This window comes from Plectropomus leopardus, chromosome 2, assembly GCF_026936395.1.
Source record: "Plectropomus leopardus strain MGB_pleo_1.0 chromosome 2, ASM2693639v1, whole genome shotgun sequence".
Taxonomy (NCBI): Eukaryota; Metazoa; Chordata; class Actinopteri; order Perciformes; family Serranidae; genus Plectropomus; species Plectropomus leopardus.
This window is the reverse complement of record NC_142177.1, coordinates 36620025-36638969: the sequence shown is the minus strand read 5'-3', so window position 1 is coordinate 36638969 and position 18945 is coordinate 36620025. Positions and strand designations below refer to the sequence as shown.

General features: G+C 39.2%; 1 protein-coding gene across 11 annotated transcripts in view; it reads right to left on the bottom strand.

Annotated features, from left to right (window-relative positions):
- slmapa (sarcolemma associated protein a) overlaps positions 1 to 18945 on the bottom strand; it is an 81144-nt gene that overhangs the window by 36317 nt on the left and 25882 nt on the right. For 9 of the 11 annotated variants that reach the window (XM_088070009.1, XM_088069974.1, XM_088069957.1 and 6 more), the window contains 2 exons: positions 14587 to 14734; positions 12187 to 12259 (listed from right to left, as the gene is read on the bottom strand). In XM_088070009.1, the coding sequence (XP_087926135.1) occupies positions 12187 to 12259; positions 14587 to 14734 (221 nt within the window). Of the gene's footprint in view, positions 1 to 7074; positions 7326 to 12186; positions 12260 to 14586; positions 14735 to 17357; positions 17500 to 18945 lie in introns of those variants that run through there. The other 2 variants (XM_088069989.1, XM_088070008.1) reach the window with 2 other exon arrangements.

Sequence of the window (18945 nt, the reverse complement as noted above, 5' to 3'; positions counted from 1 at the left end):
TTGAGTTGTGCGTGTAATTCTCAGCTTTACATGCACTGGTGCATGTAACTTGGTACAGAAAATGTTTCGTACAGCACATTATTACCAATAAAAAGTAATTCAAAACATAAGAAATTGTTACTTAATGCTGTCAGCGTGTTTATATTTTGTGAAATCTGGGTAAAAATGTGAAGCCTAAATTATGCCACAGAAGTGGTATCAGGCGGTCAAACTTGCCGGCTCTCCACTTCTAGCTTCTGTCTCTAACCCCAGAAAAAAACAAAGATTTTAGATTTATTTCCACTGGATGTAGCCACGGCCGAAGATAAAGTGCTGAGAAAGGAGGACAAGTACACCAAATGGTGCAGTAAAAAAATATGGATAGTGCAGGTAATGAAAAAAAATGGTGCACCAAATTTATAAAGTTTCCCTACATGCACTAGTGCATGTACTTACAATAAAAGTATTCAAGCCCTGAAAAGTCATATTTGCCTTCATCTTATATCCATTTTACAAAATCACAGATCTGAACAAAATTCATCACAAACTGATGCAATATAAAATGTTCTTGTATCATCAGACACTGTTCTGTAACACAGACCAAACGTTGTAAACTTCATACACAAATCGTCCTCTTTTGTGAAGTGTATTAATGTGGTCAGAGTGAGAGATGTTTGTATCATCCTCTATAAATCAAACGGACACAGTCAAACATTATGACAGTAGTGGTGATTTAAAAAAATAAATATATTTTGATTTAACACATCAGAACAACAAACCAACACAGAGTCTTGTGTGGTGTGAATTTGCCACTTTCAGTTTCTGCCCTGCTGTGTGAAAATATTTATTCAAAGTATTGTATCTTACAGCAACACGAGGTCACACAGGTTTGTTTAAGTGGGGCTGAAGATAATCCAGAGTTTACCTGGAAACAGTCAGAGTTCAGGAATGAAGGTGAAGGAGACTCTGGGAAAATATAAACCGACTCTGTTAATGTGTAACTACCAACCAGCGATAGAGGTAGAGGCGGCAGCAGCTCCTACAACAACTATGTGGACATAACTCAGGAAACTCATAATATGTGTGCGGTATGTTGAATTTTAAGTGTTACTCTACAGGAGAAAGTTCATATTTAAGGTTGCACAATTCTGGGAATACTTAGGGTGGAAATTGTCTATGAAAATTAACAGGAATTAATGGAAAATTTACAGAATCAAAATGGAAATATCAGGATTATGTCATATGCATATAGAAACTAACCTGTTCCTCTATCATAAGCAGACATAATCCACTAATTTGCCAGATAAATAAATTTATTTGTCAATATGCCATATGGTGAGTTAACTACCTCTCAAGTTAACTAGCAAGGAAAGTTACAAATTTAATGTTTTACAACAATGAATAAATAGAAACAGATTAATTAAAACTACATCCTGCATGGTAACGGCTAGTCTTTCCTAGAAAGAACTGAAATTTCATAGAAATTTAAAATGTATTCACTTCAGTAATCAAAACATGAAAGCATGTACTCGTCTTTGGCTCAGACAGAGCAGTAGCACTGGCAGTGTGTTGGTAGTGGACTCAACATGTGATGGGAGAATTCGCTGTGCATGCAGAGGGAATTCCTATTATGATGCTGTGCATGTGATTCACATGTGATGGAAGAGTGTGCTGCTGATTGCAGTGCATGAGTACCATTTAAAGAAATGGGTATATGTACGTACAAAATCCTTCACTATTTAAAAGTACTTTTTTTTAATTGCCATTGTGCAACATTCCAAAAATCTCAATATTGCAATTGAAAACTGACAGAAAACTATTCTTCTGCACCTCCTCTTGACTTTGTTTTCAGGTTATAGAGAATCTGTGACGGGAGATTTTGGCCAATCACAGGGCATTTCAGACAGAGGGTGTTCCTACTGGCAGTTTTACAAATGGAGACGTGTGTGCACATCCCTGTGGTGAAAGCCTGATTCAAAGGCTGTGAATCCTACAGAGAAGTTCATATTCCAGCATTGGCAATAAATGGCCACACTGCAAAGCAACTGAAATAAGGAGGACAGACTTATCATAAAGAGCCTAAAAGAGGATCTGACAATAATGAAAAAAACACAACAAGGTATTTTAAGCTGTGTTTCTAAACTAATATTAACTAATAGTATAACTAATAATTATTATTATAACTAATATTAGGCCAAATAATACAATTAGTTCAGAAAAGCAGTTACAGTATATGACATCCCTCTGCCCTTAGACGCTCACATCATCTAAGGAAAACTCCCCAAAAAAACCTGTAATGGGGGGAAAAATGGGAGACCCCTCAGGAAGAGCCACTGAGGAGGGATCCCTCTTCTAGGATGGACAAGCGTGCAATAGATGTCATAAATAATGAAATTACAGTAATGACAAAGAGGAAAGAGAAAGAGAGAGAATCTCATGTATTGTTTCTACTTGAGAAACAGAACATCAGAGACCCAGAAAGGGACTAACCAGCTTAAGTGAGATTAAATCAACTAAACTTAACTAGTGAGAGTAAAGCAAAGAAAATAAAACACTTTGCTAGTACTAAAGTCCTGGTTGTTTTTTTTAGTCTAATAAAAAGGCAGAGACACAGACAGTAAATAAAGGGTGGGGTCTGGGAAGAGTACTTTTTTTAGTGATTGCTGATTTGTCCTCAAGGCCAAAGCTTAGGTAAGTGAATTGGATAAAAGACACCTCACAGACTAAGCCAATAACTTAAAAGGACTTTTGTACATTTAGCACCAACAGTGCAGGTTCTCTGCAGAGATCAGGGTTTCTGCTGCGGCTGTTCTCCTTGTAACAAACGACTTCCACAGTGCAACATCATCCATCACAGTAAACACCAGAGACTGATTCCACCGTGCTGAGTTAAGTGTTTTCAGAGCTGCATTACATCGAGCCCTGTCGCCTGTCCATCACACGACACTCGGGACGAATTACAAGTATCCTCCAGGAAATAATCCCCCTAAACATGTCGCCTTACAAACTTCTGTGTCTCATAAGATACTCCATTTTATCTTTGATATAGTCCTCTTTAGAGGTCCAGTGAGTAATAATCACAACTATGTTTTCATTACAGTATAATCACCTCAAAAAAATACGTTTAAGTTTTCGTTACCTTAGAATGAGCTGTTTATAGCTACGTAGGGAGTTCTTTGTCGACAGAGTTCGCCATGTTTTTCTACAGTAGCCCAGAACGGACAAACCAAACGGCAGGTCTAATTCATGTGAGCAGAACCAAATGTGGGTAAAGTGTTCGCAGGATGAAATTGATGCGTTTTCTGGCACTCGTTAACATGTTAGTAGTACCGATTTTTTTGTAGGTACTAACAAAATCTACATCCGATTCTGATAAGATAATAAGATTTAAGTCACATTTTGTTCTGTTTTTAATGGGACAATATAGAATTTTAAATTCAAACTACATATCAGCAATTACGCATTTATGTTGTCACAGCATCTGTCTGATTGCTGTCACACTGGTGGTGGGACTTCCTAAATTGGACTCATATCCTCAATGTCTCCACAGTACTGCGTGGCACCGACTATGTGTTTCTGCTCTATTCATTCAGTCACAGCAGTCTGCCACGCTTTAATTTTCATCACGGCTGCAATCACTATGCATAATGTTGTCTTATTTATCTCTGCTGCCTGCAGCACTGCTGTCACACCAGCAGCATCATTACAGCAGGGGGCCTGGTGTTCGTAATGAGATTTTTTTTCTGCCGGTTCATAAATCAAACATCCCTTTTCCACAGTAGGAATATGACAACATGTAACCCGGGGCTTCCCTCATGATGTTTAACTTATTGCTAGCTTTTACTTGCATTTCCACTGTATTTTACAAACAGAGATATTTCAGATATACGCCATTAAATCAGGCCGTGGAACCAGTCTCATATTTTTTATCCATGCTAGCCATAGCGGCGGCAATGTAGATCTGTCTGTCGACCACTTTGGTCCAAGTATCTCAACAACTGTTGGATGGATTGCCATTAAAATTTGCACAGACAGTCACAAGTCCCAGACAATTTTTCCGTGTGATTTTGGAGATTGTCTCATTTCATAACCATGATGTTCCCACATCTGAGGTTTTAATGAAATGCTTCATTCTTCTTCAGTTTTTGGTTCATAACCTTTAATTATGATATTCAGCCTATGCTGTACATGTGATTAGTGCAGATTACCAAATGTTAGGACAGTAAAATAAGATAGAGGGCATGTAAAACATTATACCCACTAAATATCAGTATGTTAGCATCGTAACGCTGACGTTAACCTTTAGCTCAAAGCACCGCTGTGACCCGGTACAGCCTCGCAGATCTGCTAGCGTGACTGTAGACAGTTATACCTCTTTCACACGTATTACAGCTGAATGACAATAAATTTCATAAATTTCAGGCACTGCTGGTGGATTTAAGGAATTTACACATTCACTAGAGAAACATTAGGCTTGTGCTTTTTTACACGTTATGGTAATGCCAAAATGCATGGAGCAAGGGACTCAACACAGGAAGATGAAGATCGGGGGCGGCCAGATGTGCGTGGTGGAAGACTTCTCTTATTACATGGCCGGCGAGCAGCTTTTTTTATGGAATTGTTTTTTTATTGTATTTAATATTCAACAGGTTTGCAAGACAAGTAATGTTTGTTCATGATCCACTATGGATTAAAATACATCATTAGCAGAGTCTTGTGACTGGCTCCTTTGCTCCACATAAAAGCATCTTCAGTCACATGTACGTAACCCTTTATGTGCTTGTCACTACAATGTTACTGCTTTCATTCACAACACAGTCACACTAGCTTTCAACGGATTTTGGAGGAACAACAACATCTCCTGTTCTAGACCTTTGTTGCACAGAGGCCCAGAGTTAAAACTCAAGTTGCGGCTCCACAGCAGGTGTTTACAGACTCTATCTGCATTATGCAAGTCACTTTTCTGTCCCTGCAAAGACCAGAACAGCACTGCTCCAAAATAATACATTTTTTAAAAACACAGCATATCATGACCTAAATTCACAACCCTTCAACTAAGGCTCACAAGAACATCAAGTCTGCCTACACACACACGCACACACACGCAGGCACACACACAATGCAGCCGCTCCACAGGAATCAGTCATCCACATCAGATCTAGCTGAGTGTTTTGCATGCGGTCCAGTGGAGACTGATGATGGAAAACACTGGCAGTAGTTTCCATCTGTGCCCTGCTCAGACATTTCTACCCTTTACAATCACACCACAGCTCAGACCTGTCGCAAAGGACTCACCAAGCTGCCCTGGAGGAACATTTTGACCTGCCCCACGTATCTGGCATCGATTGAATTATGTCTGTAGCACCGAGTGTGAAGAAATGGTAGTTTTAACAAAAGCTGGCATCTACTTATTGTCAGATTCCTTCTTTCTTCATTGACTCTTTTATGTAATAGTTTATGATATAAAAATCTTACCAATTTTGTTGAGACCAGGTTTTTGGCTTCTTGTGTTAAACACTATTTTTTGACGTTTTAAATAAAAAAATGTATCATTTTGGTACCAACACTCGTGCTGAAACCATCGGCTGATCAGTCAATCAACAGAAAAGCAATCAACTTATTTTTACTTTTGATTAATAACTACTAAATTACTAAAAAAGAAAAATGCAATTCCTATTTTCAGCTTCTCAAAATACGAGGATATGGTGCTTTTCTCTGTTTTTCTCACGGTAAATTGAAAATCTTGAAAATCTCTTGGAAGAAGACCAGGACACCAAAGCTCATTAATGGGATTAAATAACTGTCCATAAACACTAACTTTATCAAAAGGCCCACAATTGCTCTTTGGCAAAAAAAAAGGGGTCCTTTTCTCTATTATGTGGAGAATTAAGGATTAAATACTGTGATGGATGTGGCAGGTGAGGTGTAAATATAAAGTGCTCCTCTGCAGAGGCAGAGGTTTCAAAACCTTTTTGATTGGGGCGATTTTTTCAAATAGATAATTTGAAGATACCTGGAGGCCTAACCTGCTTCCCTCATCAAATGGGTTATTTAATAAAAGGGCACAAGCAAGCAAACGCAACTGTTTCATCTTTCTGAGAATATTGGACTTTCCACAGCTCCTGAAAGCAGCGATCCTCACTGTCGCCTTTATGCTTCTTTGCTGTGGACATTTCCGCTGCCTTGCAGGAAATGTCTGCTGTTCCATTCATTTGCTTATTTAGCATCAGATTAGTTACTACCTGATGCATGTCTACAAACTGTATGATAATCCTGCCATTGTGAGGTGAAGGGAAAAAAGTGATCTTTCTTGATAAACCAGTATTGTATGGCAGATCACATATAGTATATTTACAAAGTCTAGACGAGGGCTGTTTAAAAATGGTCTGCGGGTCACAATTGGCCCCTGGGCCACAATTTGAACATGCCTGCAGTAAGGGAACCCTTTTTAAAAAAACAGAAACAATTTTTACACTTTAAATCATCTTAATAATTCTAAAATGTCTATTCTTTTTATTTAATATTTTTTTTGCATATTCTTTTCAAGCCAACAGCTAAATCCAACTGAAGACATCACCCTGCGATCTGGGAAATTGTGATGCAAATTTTTCACCATTTTCTGGATTTTTTTAGCCTATGGGCTCAAGTAATATGAAAACAAATATTTCAAAAGATGCCTAGCACTTCTGCTAGAGGATAAATCCAGAGGGACCTCCCTATTCACCACAGACTCGTGAAGACAAAACCAATCTGTTTATAAAGCAATAACTACTGTTTATAAGAAAGTACAAAATAGTAAAAGATGCTTTCAATGCAGCTGCTGCTTCGTGTTTTCATCTGCAGAAAGAATGAATAACAAACCCAGCGGTCACCTCAACACACCACAAGAAACAAGTTCTGTGTTGTATATTCTCTCAGTGTCAACCACTTCAGACTTCCCGCTTCATTTTATGACAGTGTGTTGATCCCACAGTGCCCCTTTAACAAACATAATTAACACTTCACACCTCACACTAAAAAACACAACCAGCAGCCTGATCAGGACCGCTGGAGCCTAAAAATCCTGGTTGAGATTCTGGACGACAGAGACGTTACCTGTTAGGTCTTCTTCCTGTGTTTGTGTCAGGTGATGATTTGTCACAGGACAAAGTTCACCGTTCGGCCTCTATCTCAGTCTGACTCAGCTACTCCTGTGAGAAAATGGATTCTTCTTACTTCATTTTCTCTTCTAGTTTCAGACCGAGCAGCTGATTCCTCTCTACTTTTCCACAGCTCAAGTGAAGTCATCTCATAACACAAACTTTCTTTCTTTCTACTCCTTGCTCCTCCTCCTCCTCCTCTGGGCAATACAGCTGATTTTCTTCCTTTAACTTGTGCAACTTACTGTAGCTCCACCCCCTTCTGGCACTCACTGCAGGGAAACAAACCCCCCTCTCTGCTGCAGCTGTGGTTCTTCACTGACTTTATGGTCTGCAGGAGGCTAAAGGTGTGCTGGATGACTAACCTGGCACTGCACAGGGGGGTGGAGTTTATCGGTTAATAAGCAGGCATTCAAAGCTCCGCTCACCTGGGAGAGCGCCGAAAATGAAACATCCTCTCTCGCCACTTGACCATGAGTGTGTGTGTGAATGCGTGGGCGTTTTAAGGAAATATGGCAGGTGATAACAGGCTGATAATGAAAACAAAAGAGAGCTATTGTCATGAACATAACAGCGGTTAAACCTGAAACACTTTGCAGGTTTGACTTCATTATTTCAGTCCTATTTTAAACAGGTAGAAATATTTTTCACCAGATGGAAGTCACGTTTCCTGTGCAGAAACCGGAGCTGAGACACATTTTTACAGAAAGCATAGAGCAGAGTTCATGCATATTTTATATGAATAAATTTCCATGACCTTGAGGCAAATTTGAAGACCATACATTCTCTAAAACAACCATCGATATTCCTTATCAATTTTTTTCAATGTTATATAATAGCTTTTTCATATGTATATTATTCTAAAAAATAAAGAATTCAGAACAGGATTAGAAATGAAAATTTAAATATAATTTAGGAGCTGTTGATTATTTATGGGGGGTGTACAAAGAGAGGGAGACGTATATATTTTTAAGCACTGGGGAAGGGGGTGTCTTTAGGGGTGGGCATCCAACTTTAAATTTCTGTATTGTTGTATTAATTTTACTGCCCATTTCTAAAGAAGACATGTTTTCCTCTTTTTAATTAGCCTTATATTTTTCTTTAAACATTTTGGGATTATTTTTCTTAAAAACATTCAGTGATTTTTTTCTTTTTTAAAGAAAACTGTTTTATTAAAAAATCACCCCAAATTACACCATTTACCATAGCCAGAAACTGTAAAAAACAGAAAAATTAAAAACAGAAATTATTGTTGGATTTTCAATGTGAACGCATCATGTGTTACTACACAGGTTTTGGAAACAAAATACAATAATTTCAATAAGCTTTCAGGGTACATTTAGTTTTCCAAAACCTTTTCAGGCCCAGATCTTGCCATTTCCATGAGCTTTCTAATCTACAGCTAACTTGTGAATTGGATCTTTTGGTGCTGCTCTCCATGTTTTCCTCTCTGTGTGTCAGCACATTAATAATAATCTGACTCCACACTGAATCACACTGAATCACACTGAGGCAGAAAGCTGCTGCGGCACGTTTTTCTCTGGTCACACCCCAGTCAGTGATGTCACAGCAGGTGTTTCGCATTAGAGCAAAAACACAATAATATGGGTGTGTTCACAAACTTTTTCTTTAACATAAATATAATGAGCGAGGCCACAGGGAGCTCCAACTGCAGCTATTTAATAGACACTGTATCCTCTCTTTTGTTTTTGGCCGAGCAGGGCGCTCAGATGTTTGGACAATTTAAACTTCTCAGAAAAAAATATTTCTTGTTGTGTTTCTCTGATTGTTTTAACTACACAGCTCAAAAGTGAATGAATCAAACTTTACTTTTGAGTGTTTAGGTTAACACAAAATGTTCAAAAGGACACAGATTTGGTCTGATGTATGTGTGTATGCTGTGGTTGGCAGACTTCCAGGTGGCTAATGCTAACACACAGAGCTGCAGAAACATTCTTCAGCTATTAATAAGTCTGTCTGATTTAGCTCCACATCACTTCCACTCTCTCTGCAGTCTATAGAGGCACCTCTGACTCCCTAATTCTAATCAGTAAATCCTTGAGCCCAAGCGGAGATTTGTGCCAAATTTGTCTGAGATATTGCATTCACAAGAAGTGGATGTATAGACTGATGGACAACCCAAAAAACATAATGCCTTCAGTCGCAGCAGTTGTCAGCGTGGAGGCATAATAACATGGTTTCTGGCCTGGTGCACACGTTCACGGGTTTTTTTCTTACATAGCTTTTTTGTTATGCGTTTTGGCCTTTTGTCTACAAGCGGTGCTGAAGGTCATTAAAAATGGAAATTCTGTAAACCGCCACCCCAGTTAGGATCATCATAAACTCCATTTCAATGTTGACGTGTAAACTTGGCAAGCTGAGTGTTTGGCTTATGACGTCAGAGTGCGCACCATTATCTCCTTTGAAAGGCATCACAGATGAGACGACATTTCATGCAATGGCAAACATGGCCAAATTAGTACTGGCTGTAACCTTGCTTACACAACTTTTTACACGTTTACACATAAAAGCAATAACCAAAATATAAGGGACAAGGACGTAGTGCGATATGACTGCCCGCAACAGCGCACTGTAATAAACTGAAGCTGCTACACTGATCACGGAGGCCGCACTTCTCTATTTTTACGAAGTCTGGACTTTTTATTTTTCCCCTCTGTGCACAGTTTTGTGGTTCTCCAACAAGTAAAACCTACTTAGAACTTTGCGAGAAACTGTTTAAAAATTAATCAGATGAACAAAAAGCAATGTGACACAGTAGAACAACCTTATGGGTGTTTTTGGAGCGGGCTGTTGGACATGTCCGCGCTAGAGCGGGCTGTCGGACATTTCCCTGCTGTTGCGGGCTGTCGCACATGTCTGCGCTGTCGCACATTTCCGCACTGGAGCAGGATGTCGGACATGTCCGCGCTGGAACCGGCTGTCGGACATGTGCACGCTGAAATATTAGTCTCATTCTTACATTTTATTACAACTTGGCCACGGGTCCGGATAGGACATAGTTTTGGCTTGGATCTGGACCGCAGTCTGCCAGTTGGTGAGACCTTACAGGTACATGTGATGAATCAGTGGTATGGGCGCTATTAATAGTCACCTTCTTGCGTATTGGTCGCACTCAATGACAGGTAGTTTTGTTGGAAATCCTAGCAGGAGCAAACTGCTCCAGTCGAAGCAGGCTGTCGGACATGTAATATCATAATGAAAATATGTTAATATCATAATTTTAATTCACTTTACATTTAAGCCATTATTTCCCTGTTCACAATCTTTTTATTTTATCCTGAATTGTGCAGTTATTTGAAAAGTCTGTTTAAATGTGAGAGCTGTTAATTAATCATCAATAATTGGTGTGATGATCTATAATTGTGGTATTATACAAAAAATTAAAAGCTCCATCTTAAACAAACTTCGTGTAAATTTAAGCACATTGTGCTGATAATAGGCCAACCTCTCCTGACTGCAGGACTCTGACTTCAACTTCATCAAACTTCTGTGCTATTAATCATTTTACTTGGGAATTAAAAACTTCTGAGTAGGCCTACTTCTCCTATAGCTGCCAACATTCCCAGTCAGAGAAAGGGTGAAAATAAGGTCATGTTCCTGTGGTCCGACACCCCCAAAACATGACATCTGCCCCTGGTAATGATAAGAGAGCTCAGCGCAAGCAGCTGGATGAGACACTGAGCTGTTTGTGTTGTCTGTCAAAACATGACTGAAATGCGTTCAATCGACACTCTATCGACTACGTCTCATATTTCAATAGAGGAAAAGTTATATCACGATTGATATCGCTATGGTTTTATCGCCCAGCCCTAAATACACACTCTTGAAGTCTCCATAAACAACTGCATTATCACTTGGCTAAACTCAGTAGACACACTGAAGCTACCACGTGAAGCGTTTTGCTGTGCCCCATGTATTTCAGCTGTAGCTCTTACACTTTGTGAAAATGAGGCGTCAGAGCTCATTATGGAGATCGCTGCTACTTAGTACCCTTCCGCTTATAGTATTTTTTTAGCCCTCCGATTCGCCAACATGATTTTCTTTCTTTTTTGGCGTGATAGGGTTATTTCACCGACTGTTAGCTTGAAGCTTCAGTTGTGTTTTTGCTTTTTCTTTTTTATTTTTTTGTTATAACTTCTGTGGTGGATCTTTTTTGAGAATGAGCAAGGTTAAAAAAATATAGTTTCAACAATATCACTTGTGTGTGTGTGTGTGTGTGTGTGTGTGTGTGTGTGTGTGTGTGTGTGGACTCGGGCTAAGTGTCTGATTCTTTATGTGCCAACAAAGACAGCAGGAGCAGAGCAGACCCTGAACTCCTTATTTTAGTCTGTACTCGTGCAGGTCAGGATGCTGGTCTGTGTTTTCCAGACTGAAAGCTCGAGCAGGGCAGCAGATGGCACTGCCCACCATGGCACTGTGCCCCCGCATCTCTCTCTCTCACACAAACACACACACAGACACACACACAGGTGGGGACTCCCAGTACAGTAGGAAGCTCCATGCTGGTTTAGCTGCTGGTCTGCTACGGCCCATTTAACTCCACACACACTTTTGTTGTACTAGAATTTCTGAAGACAGTATCTTTCGTTCTTCAACACTCAGCATGAATTCACATAAACATTAAGTGACCGCTTGACCAGCACTAAATGATTTGTTTTCAAACAGTGAATTACTAATATCAAAAACATGAACCATTTCCTTTGCTGCTTGTTAGGGAAATGGCTGTCCTCATCAACAACTAGACTGACACTAATCGCATCACTATACAAGCAGAAACTTAGTGTGTGTGTGTGTGTGTGTGTGTGTGTGTGTAAGCCAATGTAAAAGCAGCCAGACAGTCAGTAACAACATTTACAGTAACCAGAGACCTATAAAAACCATCCGTAACTGGTTCATCCTGACCCAGTCATAATGTTGCATTACCGAGCAAAAACAAATCTTTCGTTCTGACCACGACTGACCACGAACAAGGTTTTTTTTGGTTACAGTTTGTGAGTGATAAATATGACAGATTCATTGATCGGTGATAGCCAATGAGAATGCTTACTCGCTTCGCCGGCGTGCCTCCATCCCATCAGGTAGGAAGAGTTTGATTGTTGACACGATGCAGCCATGAGTGACTGGAACACAAAGAGACAAACACCGTGTTAATGCACGACACTTCAGTGCAGCTTGCCAGTTCTCAACATCTTCATGTTGTCGTCACATCATCAGAAAAAATAGAATTTCGGAGAGAAGTCCTGTACAACACTATCACCACAACATCAACATCGGCTATTTGAATATTCTTTAATTGAGCAGCTATTCATTTGAGGATTCTGATATTCTTTTTTTTGCAGAAGAAGAATGCCATTTTAATGTTTGTGAGAAAAAAATAAATCCATGTGAAATCTCAGATTTGTAGGAGTTAGTTCGCTCTGCTTCTGTTTCACAGGGCTTTGAGTAGTTTGTAGGTCTATGATAATTTGTCCATGAATATAAAAATGATGTAATCTCACAAAAAGTGCATAGAAAGGTCACTGAACCCAACACCTCAGGAGTTTGAGTCCACTCAGCCCTTATCTTTCTCTCTGTTTATCATAATACCGCTGCTGTGCTGTCACACATACAGTCACAGGAACAATCATCCCTCCCTCACTATTTCAGACAGATTCCCAAATTCCAAATTTGTGTTTTTTAACTTGAAAGAGTCACAACAGTCGGAGTCAGAGCTCAGAAATGTTTTCAGGACAGCCTTTGAAAAAAGTTTGTTGACTGCGGCTTCCATGATAACGCTCTTTGTACCTCTGTGACTTTCAAAATCTCAGAGTACAGTCCTGATATCACTGCCCTGACCCAGATTACTGTCATGTTGATGTGGGGTGTAAAACATACACAACTGATCCCACACAAGGTGCTCTGATTGCAAGATTATGCCAATCATTGCTGTATTCAACAGAACAATCACTGTCTGAGTATGTTGTTGCTTCTTGATGCCCTTTTCATGTTACCTGCATTTGAAAAACACTTTTGCTCAAAGAAACATACATTTTTTCCCACATATAAACACACACTGGGATCCTGGTTTAAAGTCTCATTCAAGGATGCTTCTACATGTAAACGAGGAATCAGCAATTTAGATCCTTTACACCTAAAAGTAATGGCCGACGCGCTCTAACACCCAAATTACATCCACTTTATCATCCTCCATCTCATGAAAGTCTCATAGCTGCTACAACTACAAACGCTTCAATTTTAATTATATTTTATGTTCCTAAGAACATGCTGCAAAAATGTTTCTCAGTTTTTAAGATTTATTTTATTTTATTGTTAACTAAAAACTGCACTGCTCACTTTATCTATCCATTTATTTATTTATTTAATTACTTATTTGTTGACTCTGTGTTTTATGATAATGTTCATTACTTAATGATTACCCAGACCAAAGAACTACATTTAATTTTTTATGTATTTGCATTGCTGGAAGTACAATAAAGAATCTTTAAATTATCTCTGATTGTTTTTCAGTGGGCATAATACTACATGAGCAAGAGGATTTTGGACAGTGTTCAAAACAAATGAAAAGAAATCGATCAGAAGGCATTTTCGCCCCTGCTGTACCAAACTTTTACTGAATTGTGGCTTCTGTGTACTGTTGCAACCCTACTATCAACTATTTCTAGCAACATGCATGAGTTGTACAATCTATCATAGTTAATATTACCTCTTTTTTCTATGTTTATCTAACATTTGTCTAATTTATCTTTTAGTGGGAATGCAACTCCAATAGATGATTGATATGAAAAGTTTACACTGCATGACCTCTAAACAACATAACTTTGAAATAAAAACAACATGTGCATAAAGTCATAAAAATAAACCATTTCAAGAGCCTGACAAGACATTTTCATACTAAAAATAAAGAGAAACCAACGGCTGCCCAGAACAGTAGGAAAAATGCAACTAAAATATATTTTTTAAAAGCTGTATGGCATGAATTCATAGATGACTTTTAGAAAAAGAGCAACTTACACTTATTTAGTGCTTATTTCTTCTCATATAATTCTATGTAATATTAGTAGACTCATATAAATGCAGGCTGAATGTGCATTAGGTCTGCAGAATGGTATTAGTGGAGCTGAAAATTTGACCTCAATATCTGCTCTGCTCTTTGTATGCAAACAGTATGTCGTCTACGTCTACGACCTTAGAAAAATGAGCCCCAAGGTACGCTTCAGGGTCAGTCAAGCGTAATCATATCAGGGATGTACATGTGTGCATCATGAACTATAAGGCTGGTAGAGGAGGGAAAAACCTTTCTCTGTTGTACCTAACTGTAACATCTTTATTTTGAATCACTCTCAGCGTATCACACAATTTATTCAATATAAACCATGTAAATGTGGACTAAAATGACTTGAGTTTGAATATAATACCCTGTATAAATATGTTGTGTGTGCGCATGTACCTTTGCGTGTGTTCTCAGTGACATCGACGCCAAACTGAATGATGTCGCCAGAGAGAACCTCGCAGGGCGGACTCTCCTCCGAGCCGCGACTCAACCTCTGGCTGTTGATGAACGTCCCGTTGCTGCTTTTAGTGTCTTGCAGGTAGAACTGAAAGACACACAAACACAGCAGGTGAGAACCATGTAAAGAAAGAACAATGTGCCAAAAACAACAGACATGGACGGACTGTAATGATCGTTACAATGAAGTAGAGTCCAGTTTAAAGGCATTAAGGACACTGCCTGAAGAGAAAAAAAGATACAGGGTAGCAGTTAACATTCAGCTGAAGCTCATAATGAATGTAATGCATTGTATTATATACAGATGAACAGGTAACAGTCACTTTAAGAGGCTGAACTCCCAAAGTAAATACCTTCGTCCTGTTTTGTTGTGGAACCTAAAAAAAACTAACATGGTTCAGCGTGACTAAAGCTGTGTCGAAACCGTTCCCTATCATGGAAATAGTGCCTTTTATAGTAAGTTGTGTACTGTAAACTGTTGTGTACTGTGTACAGTGTACTGCAAAATACCCAAGATGCACAGCAGATTTGAGTGTACATATGGTATTCCCTAAATTTTACTCCCATACACCACAATGCAATGCAGTCATGCATGTCCAGAGGAAGAAAATTCCAGCGTAGTGTCCGAAATCCTGTTTGGTTATTCTTTTATTTTTCACTATTTAATACACACTAGATATAGAATAACAAGTGAGTGAATGAGTAAACAATTCCAAACACAGCTTAAGAGTCTGCAGCCGTGCAAGCAGCTCTGCGAGGCTGTACTTGAGCTAAATGCTCACAGTGACAATGTAACGTGCTGATGCTCAGCACATATAACATGTACTATGTTCACCATCTTAGTTTACCACACAAGTTCTCATAAAATTTAAAGCTGCTTAGGTGATGGGAATGTCATTAGTTTGCAGGTATTTGACCATTAACCAAAGTTTAAATTCGCTGAAATTCTGACATGATACTGGTGCTCGATGGATAATAAAAGGATCACCTGAGTCTGTACCAAAGTAGCCTGGCAGTAACGTAGTTGTTGAACAAGTACAGTCTGGAACAAAGTGGTGCACGGACCCACATTGCCAGTCTGGGAGACAAAGAGCACCTCTACATTTTGATGTCATATTGATGGTCCTTAGATCTGGCACAAAAGGTGTTTTATTACACACCACTAGGGATGCCATGGTGAGGTAAATTTTCCCATCGGTTAACAAACTTATGACAACAACACCAGTGTTACGGACTACACCTAACATTTTACATGAAAAGATATTCATTGATGACACTTAATACCTGCAGAGTGATGTAGTAAGTTACTGAGTGCAAACTGAAAATTTACTACTGCTGCAGTTTCATGTTAAAAGCAGTATTATGAAGTAGTCACAGGAATGCAATTTGTTTGTCAGTTTGAAACATTGCAAGGAGCAATGAAACAAGAAGGAGCGGCCACAGTTACATAAAGAGCTGCAAGAGACAAGGTGCGCACCTCCAACTTCTTAGCAACACAACCAACTTCGTTTCCACTGTTTAACACAATCAGGTTTCAATCCAAAATATTGCCAAAAGATGCTTTTTGCTTTGGAACCTAATTCTCTGCCATTGTCGTGCTGGTAAACCCTTCTTACTCTAATCACTTGATACGTGAAACCTGACTCCTGTTACTCTGTGTTGCTGTACAGAACAGACACTTTCAGTTTTTAATTGTAGCGTCCACTGTCCGACTACATATTGACAAAAAGTACTGAAAAAAAATAAAATCAAAACAATATTGGGAGTGATGGGCACGTTATGTGATCTATATATATCTGAATACCATGTAACACCACATAAAACCGCATAACACCACATAACATAGTGTAACACCGATATTACCATCTACCAGCGAGCCTACACAGCACATAAAAGCCAAAATATCCTTTTTCTTCCTAGTTTGCCTTCCTAATAATCCACACACAAAACATGTTCATTAATGTGTATATCCCCAAACCCCTGGGCTTTACATAGACTAAATACTGAGAAGAAAGAAATAACTCCTCTGGGCCCTGCAGAAGTTTTTGAAACATTAAATCATTTTTAAAAAAGGCAGCAATAATTGACCTTGAACGTCTACCCTGTCAACATCATCCTTTCAAAACAAATCTTTAATAATTGCAGTCTATAAAGAAAATGCTTTCTGGGCTGCACATGTTCTTTTGTGCAGTGCTGCACTTGATTTACAATGAACTCATCACTTCTCTCCTCCTGTCAGTACTTAGGACTGTGTGGCTAGTTGTTTAAATCTTGAGGCTATGCTGCCGTTCCACAGACCAGAAATATAGAGTGATACTGACAATAAAGCAACAGTTCACGTCATTTAAAAACACTGAGACAGTCATATAGCACAAATCCACGAGAACAACAACCACCATGGCAGTGAAACATAAACAAACAGCAAGAATCAACTGTTTCATTCAGAAAACAAACATGCTGACACCGATGATATATTCACAGACAAAGCAATGAAGTGAACACAAACACACACAAACGCACACACACAGATGTCGGACAGGAAACTGAACATACATAAGTAAGGCAAAAGGCTGCAAATGTACAGACAAACAAGGATTAAGAGCCAACATCGAAACAAAAAAATGTAACACACAAACCTAAAACAAGAACACACACAGATAAAGCAAGGCTTGAATTACAGTACACACACACACACACAGAGAGACACACACACAGTAAGCGATCTGATCTGGATGCCTGCGGCCTATCTGTCTGTCTGTCGTTCCCGGAGTTTCATTCATCAGCTCTCAGCTCTCCGTCACGACTGAAAACCACTGTCGATCTACCAGAGAGAGAGACACAACGACTGAACACTGAGGAGAGGAAGGAGGGACTGAGGGAGGAAGAGGAGGAGAGACAGAGAGAGAGAGAGAGCTGAGACAAACTGGCCGACTTCGCTGCTTATCCGACTGCAGTGTGCTACGAAAAGCTACCAATTCACAGATCATGATAGCTATACGCACGCACACGCACACGAACACACACACACACAGAGTTACCTCCTGTCCCCATGGTAACCTGGAGACAGCGAAGGAGGGACCTAACTATAGAGCTTTTCACCCAGCAACAACACACACACACAGTATGCGTCACATACCTCACATATGGCTCTCACACACTAAAATCTAGTACGTCTCAAATACACACTCACACACAAAACATTACATCATCGACCTATGAGCAACAGACTGCAGGTTTAGTCTCAGCTCTGTCTGTATTTTTTAAAGAGGACCTATTAATGCTCATTTTCAGGTTCATACTTGTATTTTGGATTATAACTTAAACATGTTTACAAGCTTCAGTGATTAAAAATGGCTTTATTTTCTTCAAAGTGTCTGGAGGAGGGTTTTTTTAGCCTCAGATTGCGCAAACTGAAATTGTGGATATAAAATACTCCTAATGGAAACATGTCAATTTGAAAAAAACTCCCATCTGTCGTCAAAAAGTTTTTACAGTTGCATGAGGTGGCCTTTCCGGCTATACGAAAAAGCCATATTGTGCAAAACTGTAATGGAAACACTTTTTCGGCTTCTATAGGTCACATGATGCTATGGCTATGTGCTTGTCAGAAGGAACTGGCTCCCCCGGGCATGATAAAGCAGCCGCTGCAAGAGGTGTTTTTGTTTCACACAACTCTTCAAAAGTTGAGTGGTTCATCCAAAAGTTTTGAATCCACAATTCCTCTGAGAAATCATGAACTATCACCTCCAAGAAATCCCTCATATGTGGCCGCTCCCACATAAAAGGGGCTTGTCCTTACATTATTGCTCACATAACACGCCCACGTCGCCTTCGATTGTAAGTAATGACAGCTAGCACGGTGGCTGCAATAAAAAGAAATGTGCTAATGTTTTGAACATCCATCAGCATGCTTGTTGTAATGTTATTGTGAGAGGAGAAGTTGCATAACATCACTCAGTGGAAATGCAGTCATCTGTTTTTGCAACACAATGTCATCAGGCAAAGGTGCTGCACTCACAGGCCATCCCAACAATTGCATTACATTAAAATGGCAGTATAAATGTAAAATTTACAATGGCACAGTCCTTTCAAATAAAGGCAACAGTCGGTAAAGTGGCTGGACTATTTTGATGCAGAAAGATTGTACTAGTTATAATTATTTCCGTTAGAGAAAAGTTATAGTGTTATTCATATTGCACTAATTTTACTGTAAGATGTTTTGTTGAACTGCTAGATTTAAGGTTTGTTACTGTAACAAAGAGTAACTGTTTTGTTAAGTGACTTATATTTTACATGGTT